Below are 12,799 nucleotides of genomic sequence, written 5' to 3' on the forward strand. Positions count from 1 at the left end.
TATGGTTCATCCGCTCAGCCAGTTCTGACAAACAGGATTCCAGCTGAGCTGCAGTGCCTCTTTCATTCTGAGACCGAGTGATAACAAGCATCGGTGTATAACACAATGTTAAAGTCATAATGCTCGATAATATCAGCCAGTGGGTGCATGTACAGATTGAACAACGTGGGGCTCAACGCAGTGGAAAAACCTAAAATATAAAATGTTTTTGAGTCACCTGGAAGGTGCGATTCTGCAAAAAAAAAAAAAAAATGCTGTGATTACACAGCTGTTCAAGCAGAAAGCTGTGGGACACGGTATTGAATGGCGCACTGAGATCCAACATTATCAGTGATGCAGTGTTACCCCCCCACACCCTTCCTCCCCCATCCACAACCTGCCTGAGGGATTCAGAGGCTAGAAGCCATGCAGATTCTTTGCTGAACTGCGGGCAGAACACCAACTGGGTCTCATGAAGCACTTCTGTAGCTTTAATGAAGCTCGACAGTTGTTTATTTATATGCTTCTCAGCCACTTTAGAAAAGAAGTGAAGCAGGGAAATGGGCCTACAATTTTTCGGCTTCATGGGATCCAGTAGGTGCATTTTTTAGGAGTGGTACTATGGTAGCATGTTTGCAGCTCCCAGGGACCTGACCTTACCTAACTCAAAGGAGTTAGGTAGGTCACAGAGCACGGGCTATGGTGCCTTCATCCCTCGTTCCAAAAGATGAGGCAGGATCGGATGTTGATCCTGATTTAACCTGTCAACAGAGGAAGGAGATCCTCAGTGGTTAGGGAATTAAAGATGGAAAGTCCTACCCCCTCAGCAGCTAGTTCAAACCAGACTTCAAGACACAGGGCATCTCTGACTTCCTCTGGAAAAGTAGCATAGCTAGAGGAGACTTTGTCAGAGAAATACTGAGCAAAAGAGTTACTACCATCCATTGAGGGAATAAGAGACGTGGAGACTGTCCAAAGAGGATAGTGATTTCACAATGGAAAACAATTCCCAAGAGGAGCTATTAGCTTGATCTATTTTTTCTGCGTAGAAATGGCGGCTTGTAGCCCTGGTCGGTTTGTGGTATTCCTTCAATGCTCCACGATAATTATCTTAATTATTATGGTTGTAATTTCTGCTCCAAACATGTTCTAAGCGTTTGCCGGTCTTTTTTAACAAAAGTAACTCCAAACCATTCCGCCGTAGGTTTAGTGCGTCTGACCTTAATGATGGGTGTGATTTGGTCAAGCACCCTTGTTATCCATCCCTCCAGTTGTGCATTGGCTGTGTCTACGCAGTCCCTCAAGATAGGATGGTTCTCTGCCAACACCTCTGTAAAAGTAGTAGGGATAACCTTAACCCATTTCCGTATCTTAACCTGTTTGCCTGCGTTAGATTTTTGTGTTGGTGTAGTCGGAGAAACCTGAACAGGAATGGCACAATGGTCAGACCAAATAGGAGGAATAGGTGGATCCACTACCAGTCTGGTACAGTTAGAAAAAAATGGAATCCAGCGTATGTCCCAATCTATGTGTAGAGGCTCATACCAACTGAAGGGCTTTCAGTTGTACAACTTACGCAGCAGCCGCCAGGCACTTTCTGTCCTCAAGGTGAAGGTTAAGATCAGCTATAACATTATCGTAGAGAGAGCGAGAAGGCAACATTTTGCCAAATCTGTTTTCAAAGTAGAAACTGCCCCCGAAGGGCGATAGATCGGAAGCCCTGCTAGAGTAAAATTGTTGGATGAAGCGAGACTCGAAGAGGCTACCTCACTGCCTACATAAAAGTGCTGTCTCTGCAGATGTACAAGGAATAGTCTGTTTAAAAATGATAGCTATCCCGCCTCCCCTTGTTTCTGCCTATCAGGCCTGATTATCGCATAGCCGTGGGGGATAGCAGTAAGCACATTAGGAGTCGAGTCAATACTTAATTGTTTGTTAGTCTTTGGTGCTGATAATTTGAGTAATTTTGCCCTTCTAAACAATTGACTGTGCCTGCCACTGGTTCTGCTTAGAAAGGAATTTGCCCTCTTCTTGTTTCTAAGCAGGGCAGCAGAGTTATAGAAATGTGTCCTCTTATTGCTCCTTAGCAATGTAACAGAGTTAGAAACTCGCCCCCCCCCCCCCCAAAAAAAAATCATCTTGATTCATCCCTTTTCCCCTCTTCTTCAGTCCTCTCTGCCTCCGTCTTGTCAAAGTTGTTTTTTGGATAACCTTATTGGCATGGTGGGGATTTCTCACAGGCTACCTCTCCCCTCTAAGTCCAAACATGGACAAAATTCCAACCAAGCCCCCAAGTAGTATTTATATGAACGCAACCCATAAACATTAACTCTCATGTAATATGGAACCGTTGTTTTGTGTCTCTCCTGCAAAACTATTAAGATATCCCTAGTTGCTGTACCTATCAATAAATGTTACCATGTGGGGGACTCTATACTCACCAAGGAGAGCCATCAGTTGGCAGGAACCAACCCACAAACATAAGTGTGCTAATTGCCAACTACTGCCACAATGGTTGTCAAAGGTTTACGGTCATCTTTTTTTCTTGTTTCTTTTCTGTGCTTACACATACAAGTGAAATCTCAAAAGCAAGTATCTAGTGTCAATCCGTTGAGGCTATTCATCTATCTTCAATAATAAAAAGCATCAATGACACTGTACTTTCACGCAAATTGTGCAAATAAAGAATTTTATAAAATTCTCACTGAATTTCATAAACCTAAATGCACAGAAGGAATCACTGACGTGTCTCAGTTAAGAAAATGGCGTCTGGCTGATTGTCAATCAAGAAATCAAACAGCTCTAATTGATGCTTTACTAAAGAACGGCAGCTAAGCAAGTAACAGCGCCCCATAAGAGGGGATGGCAAAACACACATCCCCCTTGTAGTGCTGACCTAGGAGCCCTGAACGTGAACCTGCACTTACTACAACCCAATATCTCTTGGGAGAGGTCCAGAGAGTGGCAGCAATCTCTCGAAATAGTAGGAATCAATAGCTGCAGAGAGGTGTACTGCCCGATGGAAGACCCAAAACGACCAGGGTTCCAGGGTCATGGGACCATCTAGGTGCAGACAGGCTTGTCTTGGGCACGCGTGCCTGCATCGGCTATTTATGTGCACTATTGGGCAGCAACTAAACCACTAACCCACAATAAGGCAGCCAGTCAACCAGGAAGTCTGGCAGGTGCAGAAAAGTTTTCTCTGCGCTAACAGCCCCGAGAGACTGCAGCGGATCAGAAAGCATGACGGCGCAATTTAAAAGTACACAATAAACAAAATGAAGTACATTTCACATGGCACACAGCAAAGTAATGGCTTTAAAAATCAGGAGTTTGCCTGATCTGAGACTGCGCATCCACTCTGGCATCAACTATTTAACAGTAGACTATTGGGTAGTAACTAAACCGCTATCACACAATATGCAGCAAGTCAACCAGCAAGAGTGGCAGGTACAGAATTTTGCCCTTCTAAACAATTGACTGTGCCTGCCACTGGTTCTGCTTAGAAAGGAATTTGCCCTCTTCTAGTTTCTAAGCAGGGCAACGGAGTTATAGAAATGTGTCCTCTTATTGCTCCTTAGCAATGTAACAGAGTTAGAAACTCGGCCCCCCCCCAATAAAATCATCTTGATTCATCCCTTTTCCCCTCTTCTTCAGTCCTCTCTGCCTCCGTCTTGTCAAAGTTGTTTTTTTTAGAGGCCGGATTTTGTAACTCTGCTGTGGAAATAAATAGAAGGAATGCCATTTATGCAGTGGCTGAGGCCTATTTAGCAGGTCTAAGACTGACAGCAGAGTTACAGATCATTGGAGTCCAAAAACTAGTACAACTTGGATAACATAATGGACAGGGGGGATTTCTCACAGGCTACCTCTCCCCTCCAAGTCCAAACATGGACAAAATTCCAACCAAGCCCCCAAGTAGTTGTTTTGTGTGTCTCCTGCAAAACTATGAAGATATCCCTAGCTGCTGTACCTATCAATAAATGTTACCATGTGGGGGACTCTATACTCACCAAGGAGACCCATCAGTTGGCAGGAACCAACCCATAAACATAAGTGTGCTAATTGCCAACTACTGCCACAATGGTTGTCAAAGGTTTACGGTTATCTTTTTTTCTTGTTTCTTTTCTGTGCTTACACATACAAGTGAAATCTCAAAAGCAAGCATCTAGTGTCAATCCGTTGAGGCTATTCATCTATCTTCAATAATAAAAAGCATCAATGACACTGTACTTTCACGCAAATTGTGCAAATAAAGAATTTTATAAAATTCTCACTGAATTTCATAAACCTAAATGCACAGAAGGAATGACTGACTCAAATATTTACTAACAAACTGGCAAACCCTTACAGAACCAAAGCAGTCATGCTGAACTCCTGTTTAAAACCAATGAAAACCACCAGCACCAACCAATTTCCAACAACTCCCTCTAAGGGTAGGCTAGCCCAGCCTCTTTATTCCTTCAAACAACTACCACAAAGTGAATGTATGGATCTGGTCAAAGCAAGCAGGCTGTTTGGCTTCCCTTCTAAACCTTGTCCACTACAAATCTTCTAGAACATTCTTTTAGCTATCTCTGCTTCCATGCCAGTAAGAAAAGTAATCAATAATTCTTTAAATACAGGAATCATTCCAGAGGACTTAAAAAAGCCATACGCATGGCCATTAGTAGAGAACCTGGACCCACATGACCCAAACAATTACAGACCGATTAGAAATGGACCTTTTCCAGGTCAAATTCATAGAAAGAGCAGCATTCACCCAGATGTCACAGTTCATTGAAGATAATCCCATACTTTCCGACTTCCATAAAGATTGATCTTGCTAACTTGTCCATTTGGGAATTAATTAATAATTTCGAGTCCATCATAATTCCAAGGTTTCTTACTTCCTTACCTACTTTAGGAGGTGGTCCCAGATTGTCAGGCCAGGCGAACAGTGGGTCATAATTGTCCAATCACCACATGTGAGTGTAATTAGAAAAGAACCTAGCTCCAAGGGCACTCTTTTAAATAATTAACCAAAAAAAGGGAACCTGGGCTTCAAAGATATACTTTGTGATTTGTTGTCTGTAATGTTGTCATTGTTTTGTGTAAATTTGTGATTTTTCTTTTCTGTAAATGTAGTATTGTCGTTTTCCAAGTGTATTGACAAGCTTATAAATGTCTTCTATGAAGAATATATTTAAAAAGGTTCAATATTGAAAAAAGGAAAATGTAGAAATGAATAAATATTTGATGGTCATAACATGGTGTGTGATCATGGGTGTGAATGATTTTGTGGAATGATATCATTGTTATGTTATCACAACTTGTATAGTGCAACAGCTGCCCCAGCAAAGGGGCGGTCCCGGTGCTGACAGCAGAGCAACTGACATATGCGGGGGGAACTGAAAGTAGGACTATGGTGCAGGGAAAAGGTGGGTTTTAATGGCCTTCCTGAATTCTAGGTAGTTGTTAAGGCCCCGGATGTGAACTGGAAGTGCATTCCAGAGGAGGGTCGCTCTACTACCAAAAGAGCAGCCTCCAGCACGGACTCTCGGAGTTCGGGGGACCATTGCCAGGTGTTGACCCTGTGAGCGGAGATGGTGTGAGGGAACATATGGCACGAGGAGGTTGGCCAGGATGTTAGGGGTGGACAATTTCAAGGCTTTGAAGGCGATGCATAAAGCCTTGAATTCAATTCGCCTGGCTACAGGCAACCAGTGAAGATGCCGAATGGCGTTAGATACCGGGCAGGACCTGCGCAGACCTAGAAGGGTTCTTGCTGCCGCGTTCTATGCCCTTTGTAGCCTCAGAATTTCAGCCTTATTGGACCCTAGATATAGAGAGCAGGCATAGTCCAGTCTTAACATTACAGACGCCTGAATGATGACCTGTCGTGTGGGTGCATCGAAGAAACCCAATAGGGGTCGAATTAGTCCGAAGCAGGTCCCTGCCACTTTTTTGGTTTGGACTCTGAAGTTGAGGGATGAGTCTAGCCACACCCCCACATTTTTTACAGCCTGCTGGGGGGGAGGGCACTAAGGCTTGCCGGCCACCAGCGTGCCCTCCACTGACCATGGTCCTTCCCCACCAGCAGTACCTCTGACTTGCTGGCATTCAGCTGGAGACAGTTGGTGGTTATCCACTCGGCGACTGCTGCTAGGTCGCCCTGAAACTTAAGGGCGTCCTGCTCAGTGTTATTTGAGAGCGCCACCACCAACTGTGTATTGTCGGCGTAGGAGACCATGGTCAGACCTCTGCTCTTAGCTACTGCGGCCAGGGGTTGGACGTAAAGATTGAATAGCAGGGGGCTGAGGGAGGAACCCTGTGGCACCCCTTGCTTGATGGGGTGTTCGCCTGAGGCATACGGGGGGACTGTTACCACAAACGACCTCTCATGAAGGAAAGAGGCAAGCCACTCCAGAGCCGGACCAGTGATTCCGGCCTCCTCCAGGCGGCGCAACAATATGGCATGGGACACCGTGTCAAACGCGGCGGTCAGATCCAACAGGATCAGCGCCGATGTTTGACCGGCGTCCAGTGCCGACCGGAGATGTTCTGTCACAGCCAGGAGAGCAGACTCCGTGCCGTGCGGAAGCCATTCTGGGAGGGGTCCAGCATGTTATCCCTGGTCAGAAAGTCCGACAGGAGGGAGTTGTCATAGGCCTCGGTGATCTTTGCCACCCAGGGGAGCAAGGAAATAGGACAATAGTTCTCTGGCTTGGCAGGGTCGAAAGAAGGTTTTTTGAGTAGGGGTATCACTTTGGTCTGTTTTCGTGCCCTGGGCACGGTGGCCGTGGCAAGTGACCCGTTTATCACCTGGCCCATGGAGGATATGATTGTAGGAAGCACTTTCATGAATTGGTCTGGTTTGAGCGGGTCAGCCGGGGATCCAGACTTGACTTTATTGCACAGTGTTCGCAGCTGGTCGGCGGGGATAGGTGGAAAGGTATCCAAGGTATTCACGTTTTAAATACCCTGTGCCGCTTGCTTGCTACTATGTGTCATTGGGAAGGGCCTGTAGGTGGCAAGGTCCTCACACTGCTCATTGGACTTGATGGTCGGCCCAGCGGCAGTCTGCTGGGATTGAAGGCTAGAGAGTATTGAGAACACGCTCTTTGCAGGGTTATCACTCTCGCGGATTTGATTGGCGTAAAATGCCGTTCGGGCCAATTGAATGGCCTTGTGGTACCTCTCAATCGCCGCCCGGTAGATGTTCTGTGCGGCGGGATTGAAGTCCCTTCTCCATATACGCTCCAGCCTCTTACAGCTCTTGCGCATATCGGCCAAATCGCCTTTATACCATGGTCTAGTTTTAGATTTGCGGCTAATAGACCATTTCTCAGGAATTAGGCTGTCTAACGGATGTCTGATCCAATCGGAAAACACCCTGTATGCCTCGTTGGTATCAACCGGCAGACTCGGGCAAGTAACCGAGAGGCATGCGTCGAAATGTTCCCAGTTCAATTTGTGCCATGGGCGTTTCAGGGAGATCGAACGATCCTCACTCGTTACTGGGGTTATACACTGAGTGATATAGGTACTAGACAGTGGTCTGACCATCCCATGGGGATGGGCGTGTGTGCTGTAAGTGAGGGTATGTTCATGAAGACTGGATCTAACAGGTGGCCGGCGATGTGCGTCGGACCCGAAACCAGTTGCACAAGCTGGCAAGCCGCAACATCAGCTACACAGTTAGCCACGTCAGTGTAATCATGATTATCCAGATGGAGGTTCAAATCCCCACTGACGGTAAAGTTAGCGACGTTAACCGCCAGCACGCTGACTGTCTCCATGAGGGCAGTCCTAAAGTCTGTGGATGGCCCAGGGGGCCGGTATACTAGGAGTCCTGACGTCGTGTAGTTGGAGCTCAATGAAATCTTAAAGTGTGCTCATTCGCATCCGGTTACGACCTGTTTTGCAAAAGTACAGGGGTAGCAAGATTTAAAAATAACCGCGATGCCCCCGCCTCTGGACTCCCTATTCAAAGTGAGGATGCAGTAGCCTAAAGGAAGCACAAGGCCTCGCTCGGCTATCATGGCATCAGAGAGCCATGTCTCGGTAAGGAAGAGGACGTCAGGGGAGGCGTCCTCTAATAGGTCATGAACATCAGCATAGTGTTTGGCTAACGAGCGACAGTTTAGATTGAGAATGCTAATATGCTTACTGGGTCGGGGGAGGTAGTGTGGAGACGGGGCTATTACAGCACTGAAGCCGCACTGTATACAACAGAAAGGGTCCTCCGTGGCGTCTCCAAAGGACTGTCTGCAATTGCTCACCGTGTTCCTGATTTTTAGGAGGTCATTCCGGGCGTAGAAGAGCCTATCTCTAGTGGGGGCGGCAGCATGTCTGGCGACGAACTGGCGCAGACGTGCTTGCCTTTGGTGTGCCTTCAGCGCTCACGCTGCGCTTCCATGCCATCGGCCCCTTTTCACTGGGCTGGTGCCAAGTTTTGAACAACAAGAAAGTCTCCTCACCCAAAATGGCGGAGGAGCACAGCACACCGGAAGTGGGTATCCGCCACTCTTGACTCCCTCCACACAAACAGCCCGCTAATGGCTGGTGGTGGACTGGGGAGGGATTGGTGGACTTAAGTCCCAAATACGGTGAGAGCAGTGAGTATTTCGTGCAATTGCGCAAGTTTTTAAAAGACCTATTATGGCAGAGTGAAAATACAGGTCAGGGCACAAACTCAGATGCCAAATTCTTAAAAGCACTCGAGATCTCTCTCACATACAGGTTAAAACAACACAGCTTCCTGCAACCGAGCTGTCCTTTTGTGCGTCAGTTGCATGCTGTGAGCATTAATCAAGTGCGCTTCCGCGTCATCGGCCCCTTTTCACTGGGCTGGTTCCAAGTTTTGAACAACTAGAGAGTCTCCTCACCCAAAATGGCGGAGGAGCACGGCACACAGGAAGTGGGTATCCGCCACTCTCGACTCCCTCCACACAAACAGCCCGCTAATGGCTGGTGGTGGACCGGGGAGGGATTGGCGGACTTAAGTCCCAAATACGGTGAGAGCAGTGAGTATTTCGTACAATTGCGCAAGTTTTTAAAAGACAAATTATGGCAGAGTGAAAATACAGGTCAGGGCACAAACTCTGATTACTGGCACTTGTGTTGTTTTTCAAGTTATATAGGGCCTAACCTTACTGAATATGGGCCTAACAATGTGGAGTTTTCTTTGCCCATAAATAAAGGCATTGTTGAACATGTTCTCTACAAAGGTCTTTCTCAGCTCCTGAGAAGGTTTTCTGTGTTGGCCTTCCTTCAACAACCTGTGACCTCTTTTGTTACTTGTTCTGTTCCTGTGTCAACTCCAAGTCTTCCTTCACTCCACATAACCATGCTGGACAATGTCATTGTGTAGTGGCCCCTTTATAGTTGGGTGAACCAAATACAATGGCGGAGGCACAGCAAGATTTCTTGGAGCATCTGAGACCTTGCTTGACCTGGGACATATCTTGCCAGTAATCAGTAAAATCATGTACAATTTAGCTTTTGTTCCTGCTCTATTACAACTTGTTATTGCTGTCCAACCCTCATGCACCAAGGACAAAACATAGTATCACTTACAGAGTCCGCCCTGAAGATACTAGAGCTCCTACTTTATGGATGTGGTGAGTGAGTGCTCCGAGAGTGACTATGATGTGCATATTTTCAGCAGCAAGGTTGGGGTAGGGGTGAGAGTTTAGTCCAGACTCTCAAGGTCACACTCCAACACAGTGTACCGAGGTCACAATTTACCAAGTCCTCTGTCTTTTCAAGGCCACATTCTCTTGCTTACCTGAGGGATTTTTTTTTCAGGGCACACAGCACAACTGTTTAGAGAACCTGTCCCTTTGGATATGCTACTACCTCAGGGCTTCCCAAAACAGTCTTCCCCACCGTCTTGGGTTTCCAAACAGTCTTTTGAACCTCTGAGCATTGTAACCTTCCCTACCTGGGGCGCTTACTTTGTCCACTATCAAGTGCTTAGTGATGCTTTTGAATAAATGTTGTGTTCATAAAGAAATATTTGTATCCTCCGCTAAAGAAACCTCAGGCGCCAAACATGCTGATGCTCAGCCTACATCCCTAACCGGGACATGGTTGAACAGGCTTGGGCACATCAAACAATCAACCATCCTAGAAGGTTCCTTACAGCCTTGGGGGACTTGGCCTCTACCATGTGTAGGGGCAACTGAGCGGTAACATCACTCAGTAGATACTTGTCATATTTAGATCACACACCCATATGTTAATGCATTTTTGCGGTTCTCACAGCCATTTAGTGAATACTGTGCTGTGTGCACCTCTCCTCCAAAGGAATCACCGCTTTGCTGTCACCTCTTCCTTTGCAATATTAGAAGGTGCCCTGGAGATTCAGAAGCCTTGAAAGTCCTTTTTGTACTTTACATGGCGAAGGAATACACGAGCCGTCTCATCTGAACTCTAACTAGGGCTTAAAATGACATTTCTAGCGTCACTGAAATATGGCAGTTGTTTTTCATATGGTAAAAAACATTGTAGCACCTGTCACTAAGAGTACCACTAACATTCGCTATCTGTTTTTTTTGCAGCTGAACAGCGGCACAGATGACTTGGACACTGATGATAAAAATGCACCTTTTCGACAGGTTCCATTTTGCAAATATAAAGGACACACTGCAGATCTCCTCGACTTATCATGGTCTAAAGTAAGATGCCTTTATTTTCCACCAGAACTGTTCTAATTGCCTCTAGAATTTATTTACTCTATGAATCTGTTAGACAGGGCAAGCTAAACCTGTCAGAGTTATAAGAAAAAATAAAAAAATAAAAAAAGACAGTTGAGTTGACTGACCTTTAATGACTGAAATTTGACTGTCCAGTGAGCATCACATTGCCTTTTGCTTAAAAGTGATAGCTTTGTTGTTGGTTCTCTCTGTATTAACAGACACGTAGTCATGTATATCGTCCCAATCAAATCAAACTGTACTTTTTATTATATTGATCTAAAGAAGTATTCTGCCTCCCTATAAAACATTATAGGTTCATTTGTCTCGTCTTTTCTTGGGTTTGGACAGTCTTGCTGTTCTTGGTGTTTTATTAATCTGATTTCTTACTGCATTTATTCACATTAAGGCTTAAAACAAGTCTGTGTCGGTTTTGCATGCTGGCTTTTATTTGCATTTCTTGAAATTGGTTTATGCTATTCATGGCGGTGTATTTTCAAAATTCCAGAAGAACACATATCTTACTTTTAATTTAAGTTTGTCCTCTAAAGGTGCCTCATTGCCACTCTGGGAACATCAATCCCGCTATAACCTAACATCCCACATACTTCACGGATAGAAATCCTATCACCGTGTGCTTAGACGTCCATCCTCCAACCATCACTCTACGGCGAGAACTGTATGAAAGGTGGCTCAGCATTTAAAAACCAAGGGAGTGCAATATATAATCCTTTGTTTTTCAATATAGTTCTTCATTCACACTTATGCTGCTCAGAGCTGTGTAACTAACCGGGGTACTTCTTCGTTAATTGAACGGTCCTATGTTTACCAGTGTTAGATTGATGGAGGACTCAGTTGCCCTTTCTGGGATTTGGACTTGTGACTTGCGGATGTCCGCAGCTAGCGTTCATCTCACTGTACTACAATGTAATGATTCAGCCAGTGTGTGTGAAATCCCATCTACCCCATTATGTAACCCGTGTTTTTGCTCTCTCCAACACAGCTCACTGTTCAATTGCCTTGGTGAAACTCAAAACAATAAAATGGATTTTGAATGTTTCGATAGTTTATGAAAATGTAAACCTTTTATACTTGGTATCTATCCGGAATACACAAGTCAAGCCTAGTTTCGGGAGGGAATCCAATCATAACTTGTATATCGCCTGATTTGGGAAACATCAGCCCTGCCAAGCATTTGCTCACCCTGACAGAATTACTGTGGAATCCTTTGCTCTACGGAACAGTGCAACAAAGCTCGTTGGTGCTGCACACCTCTTATGCACTGAGGTGACACTGGCCTTTTAAGTGGAAGGGGAGAAAAAAATCAAAGAACGAGATCTAAGTCACATGTAGATAGCTCTGTCATTTTCGATGTTTAAGACAGTAGCTTGAGAGATTTGGTTTGCATGATCCAGCTAATAATTCTATGATGTCGCCCTACGAAAGGAGAGCCTGCCCACATATGGAACCTCAAATTGACTTTTATATCTGGCATTAGCCAAGAGCTTTTGATTTTAATAAAAGATTTTATACATTTAAAAAATGTACAGCTCCATATATTTTAAGTCTATATATATTTTTTTTATGTACCCCCACACACTCATATATGTGCTTGTATACTTTTACTGCGCAAAATACAGTGGTATTGGAAAAAACATATTTCACAGTGAACAACGGACATGATTTACAGTTCCCTGTGAAATACGGATTTCGTATTAATGAGAGCACCCACACCACTATTCCAGAGGTATAGCATTGCATGGGCTACTAGGATTTTCCAGAATAGATTACCAAATTATTCAACAAGGTTTTTTACCTGTGTTGTTACACGGTCTGCTTTATCTAGTCTATGAGCACTATTTTCTTTAAACCCACGACGTGCTTTCCTACAAGGCAGCACACCGCCTTCTGTTATATTTTAATTAGTAATTGCGGTTTGCTTTAACTATAGCGGCGCGCTTCTTTATTTATTTACTCTGGCAGCGTGGTCTGCTTGAAGTATAGCCTCTGCGCTTCTTTATTTAATTTGCCAAAGCGGTCCGCTGTTACTGCAACGCTTCTTTATTTATTGTATTTGTCAGCACGGTCCGCTTTAACTTTAGAGGCCGTGCTACGAAACCTTTTTTTTTTTCGTCGGT

At 45.0% G+C, this 12,799-nt stretch overlaps 1 protein-coding gene across 2 annotated transcripts in view; it reads left to right on the forward strand.

The window, feature by feature from the left end:
* WDR44 (WD repeat domain 44) overlaps positions 1-12,799 on the forward strand; it is a 616,515-nt gene that overhangs the window by 402,223 nt on the left and 201,493 nt on the right. For both annotated transcript variants that reach the window (XM_085607883.1, XM_085607885.1), the window contains one exon: positions 10,527-10,643. In XM_085607883.1, the coding sequence (XP_085464009.1) occupies positions 10,527-10,643 (117 nt within the window). The remainder of the gene's footprint in view (positions 1-10,526; positions 10,644-12,799) is intronic.

Source organism: Triturus cristatus, chromosome 5_2 (assembly GCF_964204655.1).
Source record: "Triturus cristatus chromosome 5_2, aTriCri1.1, whole genome shotgun sequence".
Classification (NCBI taxonomy): Eukaryota; Metazoa; Chordata; class Amphibia; order Caudata; family Salamandridae; genus Triturus; species Triturus cristatus.